The sequence below is a fragment of the Dasypus novemcinctus genome, chromosome 29 (assembly GCF_030445035.2).
Source record: "Dasypus novemcinctus isolate mDasNov1 chromosome 29, mDasNov1.1.hap2, whole genome shotgun sequence".
Lineage (NCBI taxonomy): Eukaryota > Metazoa > Chordata > Mammalia > Cingulata > Dasypodidae > Dasypus > Dasypus novemcinctus.
In genome coordinates, this window is record NC_080701.1 from 9,799,644 (window position 1) to 9,817,127 (window position 17,484).

The 17,484-nt window shown below is 41.1% G+C and overlaps 1 protein-coding gene across 4 annotated transcripts in view; it reads left to right on the forward strand.

Annotated features, from left to right (window-relative positions):
* Window positions 1-17,484, forward strand: part of DLC1 (DLC1 Rho GTPase activating protein) — a 507,940-nt gene that overhangs the window by 326,840 nt on the left and 163,616 nt on the right. Inside the window, exon 1 of one of the 4 annotated variants that reach the window (XM_058289887.1) lies at window positions 13,915-14,154. The exons of 2 other annotated variants lie outside the window; for them this stretch is intronic. In XM_058289887.1, coding sequence (XP_058145870.1) covers window positions 14,040-14,154 — 115 coding nt within the window. In that variant the 5' untranslated portion in view covers window positions 13,915-14,039. Of the gene's footprint in view, window positions 1-13,914; window positions 14,155-17,484 lie in introns of those variants that run through there. One more of the 4 variants, XM_058289888.1, reaches the window with a different exon arrangement.

Genomic DNA, 17,484 nt, shown 5'->3' on the forward strand with positions numbered 1-17,484 from the left:
CTTTAAATGCAAAACTTATATAAGAGATGAAGAAGGTCATTATATATTAATAAAAGTGACAATTCACTAAGAAGAAATAACTATACTAAATATTTGTGCACCTAACCTCAGTGCCCCTAGATACACGAGGCATGCACTGGCAAAACTGAAGGAAAAAGTACATACCTGTACAATAATAGTTGGAGACTTCAATATACCACTCAGCATTGGATAGAACATCTGGACAAAGGATAAATAAGGAAACAAGGAGGTTGAATAATATGATAAGTGAACTAGACCTAAAAGACATTTATAGAGAATTATACTCCAAAACAGCAGGATATATATTCTTTTCAACCACTCATGGATCCTTCTCCAAGATAGACCATATGTTGGCTGACAAGACAGGTCACAATAAATGTAAAAAGTATGAAATATACAAAACACTTTCTCTGATGATAATGGAATGAAACTGGAAATCAATAACACAGAAAAAGGGAAAAATCAGAAGTATATGGAGATTAAACAACACACTCTTAAATAATCAGTGAGTCAAAGAAGAAATTGCAAGAGAAATCAGTAAATGTCTCAAGACAAATGGAAACAAGAACATAACACATCAAAATCTATGGGCTATAGCAGGGGTCTTAACCTTTTTTGTTCCACAGACCCCTTTGCAAGTGAAAACTACAGACCCCTTACCAAGTCCACACTATACTGTGTATTATTCAATAAATATATCACACCTGCACCAAAAAGTCCCCACAAGAATAATGCTTTTTTGAATTTCAATTCGAGCTCAGGGACCCCTTGTTAAGAACCCCTAGGATACAGCCAAGGCAGTACTAAGAGGGAAATTTATAGCTTTCAAGGTTTACATTAAAAAAAGAAGAGCTAAAAATGAAAGACCTATCTACACACTTGGAGGAAATAGAAAAAAAGCAGCAAACTAATCCCAAATCAAACTGAAGAAAAGAAATATAAATATCAGAGAGTAGAAATAAATGAAATTGAGAACAAAAAATCGATAAAAGAACCAATAAAACCAAAACTTGGTTCTTTGAGAAGATAAACAAACCCTTAGCTAGACCAACAAAAAACGAGAAAAGATGCAAATGAACAAAACCAGAAATGAGAGGGGGAACATTCCAACTGACCCACAGAAATAAGAGAGATCATAAGAGGATACTATAAGCAACTCTATACCAACAAACTTGATGGCATAGATGAAACAGAAAATTCCTAGACACACACAAACAACCTACACTGACACTAGAAGAAATAGAAGACCTCAATAAACCAATCATGACTAAAGAGATTAAAACCACCATTAAAAACCTCCCAAAGATGGAAAGCCCAGGGCCAAATGGCTTCACAGATGAATTTTACCAATCATTCAAAGGCCATCTAATACCAGTCTTGCTCAAACTCTTCCAAAAAAGTGAACAGGAAAGAATGCTCCCAAACTCATTCTAATGATCATCCTAATATCAAAACCAGATAAAGATACTATAAGGAAAGAAAATTACAGATTAATATCCCTAAATGAATATAGATGCAGAAATCCTCAACAAAATACTTGCAAACTGAATCCAAAAGCACATTAAAAGAATTACACACCACAACCAAGAGGGTTTTATCCCACATATGCAAGGGTGATTCAACACAAGAAAACCAATTAGTGTAATAAACCACATTAATAAATTGAAGAAGAAAAATCACAGAATCCTCTTGATTGACACAGAAAAGGCATTTTGAAAAATACAGCATCCCTTCTTGATTAAAACACTCCAAAATATAAGAATAGAAGTAAGCTTTCTCAACATGGTAATGTGCATAAAAAAAAAAAAATTAAAAAAAAAAAAACCCACAGTCAGCATGGCACTCAATGGCAAAAGACTAAAAGCTTCCTGCTGAGATTGGGAACAAAACAAGGATGCCTACTGTCACCACTGGTATTCAATGTTGTCCTAGAGGTTCTCGCTAGATTAATTCAGCAAGATAAAGAAATCAAGGCACCCAAATAGGAAAGGAAAAAAGTGAAACTGTCATTGTTCATTGGTGATATGATCCTATATCTGTAAAATCCCTCAAATCCCACAACAAAATTACTAAAACTAAGAGATGAGTTCAGCGAAGTAGTGGGATACAAGATTAACACACAAAAATCAGTAGCATCTCTATATACTTCTAATGAGCAATCTGAGGAGGAAGTCAGAAAAAAAATTCCATTTATAATAGCAACTAAAATAATCAAATGTTTAGAAATAAACTTACCCAAGGATATAAAAGGACCTGTATTCAGAAAACTACAAAACATTGCTAAAAAAAAACAAAGACCTAAATAAATGGAAGGATGTTCTGTATTCAGGTTGGAAGACTAAATATAGGTAAGATGTCTTCTACCCAAACTGATTTTCAGATTCAGCACAATCCCAATAAAAATCCCAACAGACTTTTTTATAAGAATGGAAATGCCAATTTGATAAATTATTTGGAAAGGTAAGGAACCCTAAATAGCCAAAAACATCTTTAAAAACAATTAGGTTGGAGGATTCTAACTTCCCAACTTTAAAGCGTATTTCTTAGCTATCCTGTTAAAAACAGCATGGAACTTGTATAAAGATAGACTGTGGACCAATGAAACCAAATGGAGAACTCAGAAATTAACCCTTACATAAATGGTCAAGTGATTTTTGACAAGGCTGTCAAGTCTACTCAGATGGGCCAGAACAGTCTATTCAACAAATGGTGCTGGGAGAGCTGGATAGCTATATCCAAAAGAAAGAGGACACCTATCTCCACGTTATACCAAAATTAACTCCAAATGGATCAAGAACCTAAATATAAAAGCTACCACCATAAAATTTCTATTAAAATATTCTATTCTAAGAAAATACAGGGGAACATCTTCAAGATTGGTGGCAGGCAGTAGTTTCTTAAACCTTACACCCGAGGCACCAGCAATGAAAGAAAAAATTGATAAATGGGGCCTCCCAAAAATTAAAGACTTTTGTTCTTCAAAACAATTTTTTTGTCAAGAAAGTAAAGAGGCAGCCCACTCAATATTTGGAAACCACATATCCAACAAAGGTTTGATATCCATGTTATATAAAGGGATCATACAACTCAATGATAAAAAGACAAGCAACCCAATTGAAAAATGGGCAAAAGACTTGAATAGGCATTTCCCCAAAGAGGAAATACAAGTGGCCAAAAAGCAGATGAAAAAATGTTCAATATCATTAGCTCTTAGGGAAATGCAGATCAAAACTACAATGAGATACCATTACACACCTTATAGAATGACCGTCTCCAAAAAAACCAGAAAACTACAAGTGATGGAGAGGATATGGAGAAATAAAAGTCTCCTTCACTGTTGGTGGGAATGTAGAATGGTGCAGCCATTTGCACTATTTGGCAGTTCCTCAAGAAGCTGAATATAAAACGGCTGCATGATCCAGCAGTCTTGTTACCAGGAATATGTTCAGAAAAACTGAAAGCAAGGACACGAACTGACATTTGCACACTGATGTTCATAGCAACATTATTCACAATTGCTAAAATATGGTTCTTGCCCAATTGTCCATCAAGTGATGAATGACTAAACAAAATGTGGTGTATACATACAATACTATTCAGCTGTAAGAAGAAATGAAATCAAGATATTATCTGACAATATGGATGAAACTTGAGAACATTATTTTAAGTGAAATAAGCCAGAAACAAAAGGACAAATATTGTATGGTCTCACTAATATGAACTAAATATGATGAGTAAACTCATGGAGATAAACTCTAGAGTATGAGTTACCAGGAGATAGAATGTGAGCTGATGTTAATGTATATAAAATGAAATTTGTTTTTAAAGTGTGAAAATGAGTTGAGTTGATGGTAATACATTATAGTGAGTATAACTAACACTGCTAATTCAAAAATGAGATTGTGACTGAAAGCGGTAGTCTGGACCTAAATGTCAATTGAAAGGTAACTAGAGAATAATTTAGAACATAGGAATTTTTGTGGTTAATTGTATAAATATAAGAATGCTCTTTTTTTACAAAGTGTTGAAAACATGGTGATACATGGGGAAATTACAACTAATATAACTTATGGACAATTGTTAATAAGAATATTGTAATATTTTTGCAGCAATGGCAAAGAAGATATATCAATTCTAAGGGACAACTATAAGGGAATATAAGGAGATATGGGATTTTTCCTTTTGGAGTAATGAAAACATTTCAAAATTGACTGAGGTGATGATAGCACATTTTCTGATGAAAATGAGAGCCGCTTAGTGTACACTTTGGATGGATTGTATAAAACATGGGGCTGTGTAATACAAAGAATCTAGTGGTGAAAGATAGATTATGGTTAACAGGATAAATATGAGAATATTCAGTCACAACCTATGACAAATATATAATATTAATTCAGGGTGTTAAAAACCAGATTGGTTGCAGGCAAATTACACCAAATGTAAGATACGGGCTTTAGTTGGTAGTAATATTTTGATGATGCTCTTTCATAGTTTGTAACAAATGTTTCACAACAATGCAAGGTGTTGGTTGATACAAGGTAATCCTGTATGATGATATGCATGTTTGTTATGTAAGTTCACAACTTTTCCTATACAACTGTTGTTTATGGATGTTCATGTAAGAACGATATACATCAGTAACATTTTATTTTAAAAACGAGAGAGTAGGAAAGCACCGCCGGCACCAGATTTCCTCCACCCCTGTCATGTTCTTATGTGTTGATGAGGTTTCCCCTGCCTCCCCCAAAAGGGAATTTATCCCAAAGAAACACTTGCTGGAAACCTCCACGGCACTCCACAGCCCTTTTGTTCTTCAGGCATGATCATGCTTGACCTTCACACATAAGCCCTCTTTCGTGTGAAACCTGCAGGTGCCACCACCATTAGAAATGAATCACGCTGTTCCACCTCTACTATTTTTCCTTCTCTCGAGTCCATTCCTTTTTCTTTCTTCTCCTAACTTGTCTTTAACAGTTTATGTGCCAGTCAGAGTATATGCTTTGAACTGTGTTCCTATTTTTATTCTCCTTGTTTAGATAATTGAGAAGAAGTTTTAGGTTTACTTTTCCTCAGGAAGAGACTGTGAAAACTGTGTTATTTTTCTCATTTTTTTCAGCAAAATACCTCTTATCCGCATAAATAATATATCCTAATATAATAATGCAACACAATAATAATATATCATTATTGATTGGAAATTTTTATTGTTTTAGTTATTAATAGCATTCCATTACTAATAAAGAAATTAATACTGGTAATTATTCAATGTAGAATGATTCTTTTGTAGTACTATTCAGATAAATTTGTTTTGATAATATCCTAAGTGCCTTGTTATAAAACTCTCTCATATTATTTGATTCAGTATCACAACTCTAGGTATGTTATTTCAATATGAAAAGGTGTACCAAATCCCACGCATACTCAAGAAAGTTGTCCATTCTCCCAGCCAGTGATTATTCCATCAGCAGCTTCTCCTCCCTGGTGATAAGGAGTCCCAGCGAACCACCACCTCCCCGCCTGTCTGTGAAGGCCTGTTTTTAAAGGACTCCTATGTTTAGTTGATATTTAGAGATTTGGAGTACTGATGATTTGCTTTTGTCATAGAATTTTCAGTACTATTAAAATTTGAACCTGAGTTTCTATTTCCCAGTTCTATTGCCTCTATATATTTTAGAATTGTTTTTCAACAAATCCATCTATTTTTTTCCACTGGTTTTTTAATTTGTGGAAGTATTTTGTTTACTATAGATATGAATGCCCTTTTGGTTATTTATGTGGCAAATTTTTTTCCTAGTTTAACATTTTATTTTATTTATTTATTTATTTTTTTAAAGATTTATTTTTATTTATTTAATTCCCCTCCCCTCCCCCAGTTGTCTGTTTTCTGTATCTTTTTGCTGCGTCTTGTTTCTTGTTTCTTTGTCCGCTTCTGTTGTCAGCGGCAGGGGAAGTGTGGGCGGCGCCATTCCTGGGCAGGCTGCTCCCTCCTTCGCGCTGGGCGGCTCTCCTTACGGGGCGCACTCCTTGCGCGTGGGGCTCCCCTACGCGGGGGACACCCCTGTGTGGCAGGGCACTCCTTGCGCGCATCAGCACTGCGCAAGGGCCAGCTGCGCACGGGTCAAGGAGGCCTGGGGTTTGAACCGCGGACCTCCCATGTGGTAGACCGACGCCCTAACCACTGGGCCAAAGTCCTTTTCCCGTAGTTTAACATTTTAAAGCATTAACACAAAAAGTTTCTTCATTCTCCTTGTAGTTAATCCCACTTATGCCTCAGGAAAGCACTGACGTGCTCACTGTCACTAAATTTTACATTTGGCAGAATTTCATATAAATGGGAAAAGTTACCATGAATATTGTCATGCAAGTGTTTGTGTGGACTTATACTTTCATTTCTATTAGGTAACATCTAGGGGTGGAATTACTTGGTAAGAGTATATTCAACTTTTCAAAGAAACTGCTAAGCTGTTTTCTATAGTGTCTGAACCATTTTATATTCCCACCAGAAATGTATGAGTTCCAATTTCTCTATCTCCTTCTGAAAACTTGTTAATTTTAATATGTAATGATAGCTCAGTGTAGTTTGGATTCACACTCTAATGACTAATGATGTGGGGCATCTTTTCATATACTTTTTGGCCATTTGTATATCTTCTTTTGTGAAGTATCTGTTCAAATTTTACCCATTAAAGAAAAAATCTAGTTGTCTTTTTGTTATTGAGTAGTAAGAGTTCTTTATATATTCTAGACACAAATCCTTATCAGATATATGTTTTAGAAATATTTTTTTTATGACTTGACATTTTCATGGTGCCTTTCAAAGAGCAAAGGGATATAATTTTGATAAAATCCAATTTATCATTCTTTGGTAATTTATGCTTATTAGATCCTAACTAAAGAAAATTTGCCTACCTAAAGATGATGAAAATTTCTCCTATGTTTTCTTATACAAATTTTGTAGTTTTAGCTCTGACGTTTAGGTCTGTGGTCCTTTTGGAGTTAATATTTAAGGTGTTTTGGTTTAAGGTCCATTTGTTTAAAGTATAAGGTAAGGATCAAGGTTCATTTTTTTCCTTATAGTTATATAGTCCCAGGCCCACTTGTTGAAAAAGATTATCCTTTCCCTATGAATTACCTTGGCACCTTTGTCAAAAATCAATTGTGGCCATATAATATAGATGTATTTCTGGAATCTTTTTTCTGTTTCATTGGTCTTTATGTCTAACCATAGATCAGTGCCACCTGTTTTGCACAGTAGCTTTTTACTAACTGTTAAAATCAAGTGGTATACATTTTCCAACACTTCTTTTCTTTTTCAAAATTATTTTGACCTTTTTAGGTCTTTTGCATGTCCATCTAAAGTTTAGAATCAATGTTTTACTTTCTGCAGGAAAAAAAAGCTGGAATTTTGATTGGGTTTGTGTTGAATCTAGATTAATTTGAGGAGAATTAGCAATATTGAGACTTCAAATCTGTGAATCTGGTATATCTTAGTTCTTTAATTTCTCTCAACAATGTTTTACGGTTTTCAGGTTTTTGTAAATGTATTTTGTTAAATGTATCTCTAAGTATTTCAAACTTTTTCATGCTGTTGTAAACGGTATCTTTCCCGTTCATTGCTAGTGTATGGAAATATAATTGATTTTTTAATATTAACTTGCATCTTCAGCCTTTGCTAAACCTACTTTTTAGTTCTAGTTTAGCCTGACTGGAGTTTAATCAATGTTATTGTTCTTTTCAAAGAACCAGCTTTTGGTTTCATTGATTTTTCTCTGTTGTTTGTCTGTTTTCAATTACACTGACTTCTGCTCTCCTCTAAATTGTTTATTTCCTCTATTTTGCTGGCAGGTCCAGAGCTTTTACTCTAGAGCTAATTCAGCCCTAGTGCTGAGGGTGACTCTTCTGGTAGCTCTACCCCATTCCTCCATATTTTCTAAGGTCTCTTCTCTCTGGCTGGTGGGAAGACAAGCTCATTGCAGCCTTGTGCCGGCTGCGGGATACAATCTGCCTTCTCTCCCCAGGCTCAGTCTCCTCTCATGCAGGTGAAAGGCACGATTTAGCTAAAGACAGGAAGAGCCTCCTCTTAGGCACACTGCGCTGCCAATTCTAATCACCTGTTTCCCTGGACGCTGATTGCTGCCGTCTCAGCACCTCCTGATTCTTTTGACTCCTCCTCCCTTCCCGTGGCCCAGAAACTGCTCAGGCAGCAAACTGAGGCAATGATTGCTTTCAACTCTTTTTTCTTCCCTTCTTTCAGAGTCATAATTCTGTGTCGAATATTGCTCCATTTCTTAAAAATATTGTTTGTATTTTCATATTCTCTTCATGGAGAGACGCTAAGTCAACCTGTAAAATAGCTTTTTACAAAACATTCAGGCCTTTTGGTATTGGCTGTGTTTCGTGTCTTGTCACACTATATGACATTTATTGATAATACGGTTACAAGGTGTAATCAGTAAGTTTGCTCCCAGGTTAGAGATCACAAAATTTTCATTGTGGTCTACTGGGTTCAAGCATAGATGGATATTGAGTAGATAGTGTAAACAACATTGATGTGAGCACTTTAATCTAGAACACTTAACAAAGTTCCCAACCCATTTTATTCAGTGTATTCCTTAGGGCCCCAAATGCAGAAGCAGATGAAGAGAGAAAGTTACCACTTGCACCGGAACGATGTACTAAAAATGATCATATTGGGGAGCAGATGTGGCTCAGTGGTTGAGTGCTTGTTTGCATGTATGAGGTCCCAGGTTCAATTCCCAGTACCTCCTTGGAAAAAAAAAAAGGGTGATCATATTAAGCATTTCAAAATAAAAACATGCTTTGGGAGCATGTGATCTGTATGGTAGCTGTTATTGATTGGAGTAAATGGAAACCATTTACAAAGACCTCCTACTATGAATTATCTTTGTTCATGAGCTATTGGATACAAACATAAAGGAGGAGAAAAACTCCCTGACTTTTGTGGAGTTACAGCCCTCTAGACAGATCTGTTATTCAGGGCAGGCACTGTCATTCACTGAACCTTTTGGCCCATTACTGGATAGGATAGGGCTTAACCAAATAGAATATTTTTTTAAGTTAATAAACTTTATTTCAACTTCAAAATAAAAATCCAAAATAACAGAAAAAAGGCAGTTTAACAAATTACGGAAGCATCACTCCAAAAAATTCTCTCCTGGCACATTTACCTCATCTAATCCTAAAAACAAACTCAATTGTCCCTCCAGTGTTGAGAAAGAAACAGCAATGAGCACAGATTGGTTACATGGTTTGACCGTGGTCTCCTTGTAAATGCAGAAAATGGAAAAAAAAAAAAGGCTTAGTAATTTCCTTCCCGCACCAAAGACACAGATCTAAGTATGGCATTGACTAATAAACTTTTCATTTTCCGTTGTTAGTCACATTATTTTGAAAGAAACTACCACTGCTTTGGGCTGTCTGAAATCTTCTAATTGCTCTAAAGAGGGCAAGAATGGCCATAAGACCAAGGTGAGTTTATAGTGCACAGGCTTGGAAAAGCAAGTGTCCTAATATCACACCAAGGAAGATGGGGCCTGAAACACTAACAGGTAAAAATTTGGTTTCCAGTAAGAAGACAAAATTTGTAACTTAGACAAAATCTGACACAGTTCTAAAACGTTACCAAAAGGGGATCTTAGCTGGAAAAGACTAGGTACCTACTTGAGCCAGTATCACTAGATCAATTTACAGACCAGAGTCTTGCTCTCCCAGGGGTCCGAAAGAGTCTGCAAAGCTTCCCCTGGGCAGAGTACAACTAGGCCAGGGGTTAAAACTCACTTTTTATCACAAAGATAAGGAATTGTGAAGCTATCAAGACCTAACGTTGAATTCCCATTTCTCTCCTAGCAGATTCTTGAAAAACCATATTCCCATTTTCCCTGTCTACCAAGCTTAGACATACTAATCATCAAATACTGTTCTCACTTGCCAGAGTCCCAAAAGACAGATTATTTAAAACTTGTGGAAATACAACTTGAGCAATTATTCTATGAACAGTGGATTTAAAAAGCACTTAAAAAAATGTGGATCACTTCTAATGGTGCACAAATAAAGAAGACAAAAAATGTGTGTTTTTTAACTGGCTGTGTATTAGAATGGTTAGTACACCATACTCTTGGCATGTGGCTGTGTTTCATCTGTAAGAAATTAAAATATCCTCATAACAAAATTTGGGCTTAATGAATTTTCAGAAATGAGGGGCCAAGTTGCCAGACATCTTCTGAGCCATGTAAAAAACCATTAATTAAATTCCACCCTGCTCAAAAACATCAGCTGCTCCTCTTCCCCGACAGTCTACCATTAAATATTAGATTTATGTTAAGTACCACCCCCCCCACCCCCTTTTAACAGAACAACCTCTTAGATAGGTTCTAAAACCTCTTGGTTAAATCCTGTACTTAGAATAAGTACGTTTTTCTAATGTCTGCCAAGATGAGTGGCAATGAAGAGCAGGAAGTATTGCCCTGGAGAGGGAGTGTTGCAAAGGAGGTCGGGTTTGGACACTTGGAGAGCAGAACCGGGTGCCCTGTCTTTGAACTGTGAGTGTTGAACTAGGCTTCCGGTTCTCCTGGCTCATTATCCTCCAATTTTCATAGCTCAGATCACTTAAAACCCACCTGCAGAATTAGGTGGCTGCTACACCCTGGACCCAGTTAGTTATTTTGTTGGCTATGTTGAAGGAGCGTTGAATGCCCAGTAGCTTAGTATCAACCAAGCTTAGATAACGCTGATGGATCATTATCATCACAACCATCGTTAATTTAAGACCAATCAAGGCGACTGGAAAGCTGATGACCTCTGGAGGTTGACTCCTCTCCTGGATCTGCCATTTGCTATCTGACCTTTCCCCAGTTTTTCCTTTCTGAGCTTCAACTCCCTCATCTTTAAAGAGGAGGTAGCAACACCTATTCTGCAGGTTTGTGCTGCTAGAAGCGTTTGTGGGTGCACTATAAGTACTCAATAAAAGTTATTTCCCCCTTTTTCCTCCCTCCCTTCCCTTCTGTGTTTAAATATAGAAAAGCTTCCTACCTATGGAAGCCAATCTCTTTGCATGAATTCATGCAATCAGTTGATATCATGCTTGGTCTGACTGTATGTACCTAACTTTATTATAGGTCTAGGTTAGAAATTAGGTCTACAAGGAGCCAGGAATCCAGATAGTTTCCGTTTTGCTCCCAGAACATTCTACATGTTTCTATGTGGAACTTATGACATTATTTTGGGTTTTTTGGTTTTTTAAAAATTTATTTCTCTCCCCTTCCCCCCTCCCCCTGACCCCTGCACTGGTTGTCTGCTCTCTTTGTCCATTTGCTATGTGTTCTTCTGTATCCACTTGCATTGTTGTCAGCGGCACTGGGAATCTGTCTCTTTTCTTTTGTTGCATCATCTTGCTGCATTAGCTCTCTGTGAGTGTGGTGCCACTCCTGGGCAGGCTGCACTTTTTTTGCATGGGGTGGCTCTCCTTACGGGGCACACTCCTTGTGCGTGGGGCTCCCCTGTGCGGGGAACACCCCTGTGTGACATGGCACTCCTTGTGTGCATCAGCACTGCGTGTGAGCCAGCTCCCCACACAGGTCAGGAGACCCTGGGTTTGAACCCTGGACCTCCCATATGGTAGGCGGATGCTCTGTCAGTTGAGTCAGATCCACTTTCCAACACTATTTTGAAATTATGTGTGGTCAATGTGATTTCTGTTCCTTGGAGACAGAGTTTATGGCTTTCATCCTCAGTTTCCCCATGCCTGGCACAGTGTGTGCTTCAGGACAGGTGCTAATTATATGTATTAAATGGAGCCTAGTCCACACATACTATAAACTTGTATACATCACTTATTCTATGGGACTTTGGGTTCTGCAAAAGGGTTCCCTGGACAACCTGACCAGGGAAAGAGTAAAAAGGCATAAAAGTACCTAGACCTCTTTGAAGGAGAAACACAGAGAGAGAGAGACTTTGTGTAAAAGAAAACTATGAATTAGACAGTCAATTTTTCTGAAAAATTTTTATGGAGAGTTTTAATTGAAATTGGCTCCCACAGTCATAGACGTCTATATAGAAATAAATATTTATTGCCTCCTAATCTATTCCCAGGCCAAAGAAAACAGAAAGCAGTGGATATCTTTGAAGAAGCACATCCTTAGTTGGGGAGATGCATGAGATTTAACTTGGGACTCAGGATACATAGATTACTAATAAGCAGTGGTAGTAGTGTGTTAGCTATAACTCATGAGTACCATTATAATAATCTTCCTTTGTATAATTAAGATATCAAAGTTGAACGGGACAGAGGAAGGAGGATGCATGCTGGAGAAATCTGAACACTCAGGAGAATGCCTGTGGGTTGGAATAAAAGTAATTATGATAATAATTAGCATTTGCATGGTACCTCCCAATTTACAAAGTGCTTTTCCAGCATTATCTCATCTTGCAAAGGATACGAACAGCCCCTTTGATACTATCTTATGCCAATATCGAAAGTTATAAAATGGGATTTGGAGGACAGTGAGAAAGGAAAGGATTAATAATGCATTAAAAGGAAGGAAATCAGCCAAATTTATTGGCATAAAAATAGATGTATTTGGCACTTTAGAAACTCAAGAAATGCCTTGTGAAAAAGAAACAGCTGGCCTTTATCTTGAGTCACCGTGCTTGGCACTTTTTAAATTCTTTTGCGATGGGATTTTGATGTGCAATCATAATAACGAAGGTCACTTGGAACTAAGATTTGCCAAAGTTAGGGGCCACTTAAACCCTATTTAGAGGCAAAATTAAGAAATCACTTCATTAAACCCCTGAATGTAAGGAGAAGAATAGGTGGAGGGTAATACGGGGGAGCTGCTTAATAGTGTGTTTAAAACCCTAGTATTCTGGACACAACCACTCTAAGGTCCACAGGATGGAGGAGTAGAGTATGGATTGGAGTGGACTTACTGATATTCTATTCATGAACTATTGTGACTAGTAATCGAAGAAAATGTGGCATTGGTGTGGAGAAAGTGGCCATGGTGGCTGCTGGAGGTGGGGAGTGGGAGGAAGAGATGTGATGTGGGGGCATTTTTGGGGGTTGAGTTGTCCTGGGTGGTGCTGCGGGGACAGTGACCAGACATTGTATGTCCTCCCATGGCCCACTGGGTGGACTGTGGGAGAGTGTGGGCTATGATGTGGACCACTGACCATGAGGTGCAGCGGTGCTCAGAGATGTAGTCACCAAATGCAATGAATGTCTCATGATGATGGAGGAGGTTGTTGCTATGGGGGGAGGAGTGGGGTGTGGGGGTGGGGGGTATATGGGGACCTCATATTTTTTTAATGTAATATTTAAAAAAAAAAAGACAAAAAAAAAAAACCCACACAAAACCCTAGTATTCATTTCCTTGAGAGAATCCAGACTTATGTTTGATGCTTATCACAGCCATATCGCCTTTCCTGAAACCACAGCTAAAGGTGGAACGTCCTCTCTCATAGAGAGCCTAATCTGGACACGGGAATTAATAAAACACAAACGCGTTAACAAAACGCAAATGTGGAGGAGCCTTGCCCTGACAGTTGCGGAGAGCCCCGGGGCACCCTCTCCTCTGCGCCCGCCCCTCCTTTGCCTCCTCGCCCTGCCCTGCCCTCCAAGCGCAGGCTGACCCGCACGCCGGCGGAGGGGCCACGTGCCGCGGGGTCCCGCGCGGGCGTGCGCCCTGCCCCGTCACCGGCCGCCCCGGGGCGGGACGCGCCCACAGGCACGCGCTGGGCGCCGCGGGCCTGGGGGTGGCGGGGCTGGGCCGGGCGCCGCGGGCGCGGGGGTGGCGGGGCGGGGCTCTCCCGCAGCCGGGGCAGCCCGCGCGCCGGGGCCGCAGTGCGCGCCGCAGAGCGCGGGCGGGAGGGGCAGGGCTCGCCGCTGCGCGCCGGGACCCCGCAGCCTGGCGCGGCCGCCGCCTGCCCCCGGGCCGGGAGCGCGGGCCGGGGCCGCGCTGGAGGGCGCGCCGGGGCATGCGGGAGCCTCGGGCCGCGACATGGCTCGGCCCCCGAAGGCCCCTCTGCGGAGATCCTTCAGCGATCACCTCAGGGACTCCACGGCCAGAGCTCTGGATGTGCTGTGGAAGAACAGCAGGGACAGGCGGCTGGCAGGTGAGGGGCGCGGGGAGCGGGGCGGGGGGAGGCACCGGCACGCGCGGCCCGGCCGTGAACTTGGGCGGGGAACGCGCTCGGCAGCGCGGGGCTCGGCGCTGTCGTGGCACGGGTTTGAGTCTCCTCTTCAGCATTGAAGGCTCCTGGCCCTCTGGTGACTGGCCTGATGATTGCTAGATAAGGGTTTATCACATTTTTTTAACCTTGAACAGAAAAGCAAGGTCCTTTGGAGCGTCGCGTGGCCAGCAGTGATGCGTGGCTTGCTGGCCAAAGCCCTGAGCGCTCGCGCCCTCGGGGGTCAGCTTGGCGAGGCTGGCGGGAGCTGGCCTGTCGTGCCGCAGGAGGGGGCCGTGGAAAGCCGCTGCGTCCCGGAGCGAGCTGCCTGGCCCGGGACGCCGGCTGCTGTCCCGTCTGGCCGCCTGCAGCTGCTCTGGGCTCGGGCGATTTGGAATATAATAAAACCAATCAGATAAACACAGTGGGGCACCCCAAATGGTGCAGGGCGCCTGCGACAGCCGGGAACAGCAGACTGCTTAAAGGGGTGCCTGAAGGAAACAGGGGCGTCTGCCTGATTCTGGGGGGGGGGGGTGGGATATGCATACCTGGATGTAAAAGAGCATTTCACACTCATAAATTCTCGGACTCCAGTAGCTCCATGGCGCCTGGTTTCCTCTCTCCGAGGCCATCTACACATCTGGGTCAGCGGTGGGGTTTTCTTAGCCCTCTGGTTAGCCCAGCTGTTTTTCATATCTGAAGGACGTTCTAAATTGTTAAAATATCAGAAGTGGTCTGGAAATGTCAATCCACGTTTCAGTGCTTGTGTGCTCTTGAGGAAAGGTCTTTTGACTTTCACATAATTGTCCTGATAGGACTTCAAAGAAAAGAAATGTAAGTGTGTGATGGTGGCAAAGCAGGTTATGAAGAGAACATGCGCGTTACACACTATCATAGCTGGACGTTGATTCTAAATGCTTGCGCAGGTCTCTTTCTCTGTTAAACTAACAATATTGCCTAGAGCTGGGAGTGAGTAAACTAGTCCAACCATCAGGCCGGGGAGAGGGCAAAATATTTTTAAGTTTAACCATTTTATTATTGCTTTAGAGTAAAATATGATACCTTACAGAAGTCCAACTTTCTAAAAAAAGTTGAATTATTTTTTAAGTGTATTCTTTAATGGCAACAATTTGCAATTGGCCAGAGGAAGTTTAAGAAATAAGACATGGGGGTATGAAGTCCATACTGTAATTAGTTTGCCCTTAAAAAAGAAAATGGGGTCTGTTCATTGTTGGCTGTTAGACAGTTCCCATTGTTGCAAATGGAAAGATTTCACAAATAATGTTGTATTCAGGGTAACACAAAAATATCTTACTTGTGGGTGGCAGTTTGAGTTGAGGGGACTAACTCAGACATTCCTGGTTCTTTCTCTTCCTCTTTCGTTTCCGTATATGAAGAGCTTTGACAGCTGTTGACCTCGGAGCACTTTGCCGTTTCTTTCGGCTCATTTGCCTGTTGGATGGTAATGGGATGGTGGGAGTCCCAGTGGAGCACTGAATGTAAACCCACTGGTGAAAAACAGGGAAAAGTGATTTATGCAGGAAGAAGACTAAAGCTTTTCCACAGCCGGGCAGCAGAGAGGGTGGTGGGTGCTACCACTGAGGGAAGGAATTCTTGATGTTGTTGCAAGTAGTCACCTCCTCAGGCTGCTGTGACAAATCACCGCAGGCTGGGTGGTGGAGGCGACAGAAACGTGTTCCCCAGGCACTGGAGGCTGGACATCTGACATCCCCGCGTTCCAGGCTCCTGGGGGAAGCGTCCTTGCCTCGCTGGCTCCCGGGGCTGGTCTCCTTAGCGCAGCCTGACTCCAGACTCCATCCTCCCTCAGTGGCTGAGTCTCAAACTTCACTCTCCTTTCTCTCATAAGTCTACCACTCATTGGATTTGGGGTCCGTCCTAAATCCGGGGTGACCGCGTCTCGGGATCCTCAGCTTAATTCCTTCTGCAGAGACCCCGTTTCCAAAAACAGTTACCGCACTCAACTGCACCAGGCCTTAGCACGTAGACACTTCAACCCACCACACTCGGATCTTCCTAGAGTCGTTTGACCTTGTTTAGTTAGTTCACGCAGTGGAGAAACCCGGTGCTCCACCCGAAAAGAAAGGACTTTGGCTACCCCAGCTGATGGATTATATGGGACCTGGACTGTTTTTTTTTTAAAAGATTTTTTAAAAATGTTATTTATTTGTTTATCCCACCTCCCACCCTGTTGTTTGTGCTTGCTGTGCCTGTCGTTGTGTGCTCATATTTTTTTTAGAGGCACTAGGACCTCCCCTGTGGGAGGGAGGCACCTAATCGCTTGAGCCACCTCTGCTTCCTGCTTCTTTGTCTCTCTCATTGTGTTTTCCTCCTTGTGTCTCTTTGTTGCTCAGCTCACTGTCTTTCCCATCTTCTTTAGGAGGCTCCGGGAACCGACCCCAGGACCTCCCATGTGGTAGGTGGGAGCTCAATCGCTGGAGCCACGTCCTCTTCCCTGTCCTCCCTGTGCTTGGGTCACGTCTTAGAGCTCAGTTGGTGCTTGTCAAGTGGAGACTGGCTTGGAGCTTTCATTTCTACCCCTTTCCCTCCAACTTCTCTGCACCCAACCCTCCACTGACCAAAGACTAAATAGCAGCCATCACTTTTCCACAAAAAAATCCACACCTCTAAATGCCAGGGAAAATCGTTGTCATGTGTCGTACCACTTTGCCCTCACTTGCAGAGTGGAGGGCAGTAGAAAGTCCAAACCTCCCTCTTGCTGTTGTGAAATTAATGAGGTGCCAGGTAAGAAGTGTTTTGAAGCCTGTGGAGAAAGATACTTCTGTTAATATTACCCAAAATGCTATTTCGGTGATGATCGTTGATTTTCATCAAGTTTCTCAAAATAATCTGAGATTTCACAGAGTCTCCCAGGGGTCTTCCTGTAAGTTTTGCTACAGAGTTTCTGCTGAAGGGATGAAGTTTTGACTTTCAGTGTTAGATATTGTCCTCTCTCTCTCTCTCTGTCTCTCTCTCTCTCCCCCTCTTCCTCTCCCTCTCTCTCTCGCTCTAGTGTTCTCTCTCTCTCTCACTCATACACACAAACACACACAAACTATATAATTTAACAGTTCCCAGTTCTTCTACCAAATAATTTCATATACAAAACCCATACTTCTCTCTGTCTTAAACTTCCTTATATATAAAACAGAGTCTGTCTGTTATTTTGAAGGATCCACGGCCTTATAGATACAAAATACAGAGCTGCCGCTAGGGAAACGACCTCAGCTCATGAGGACTAATGAACAGGCTGTCTTA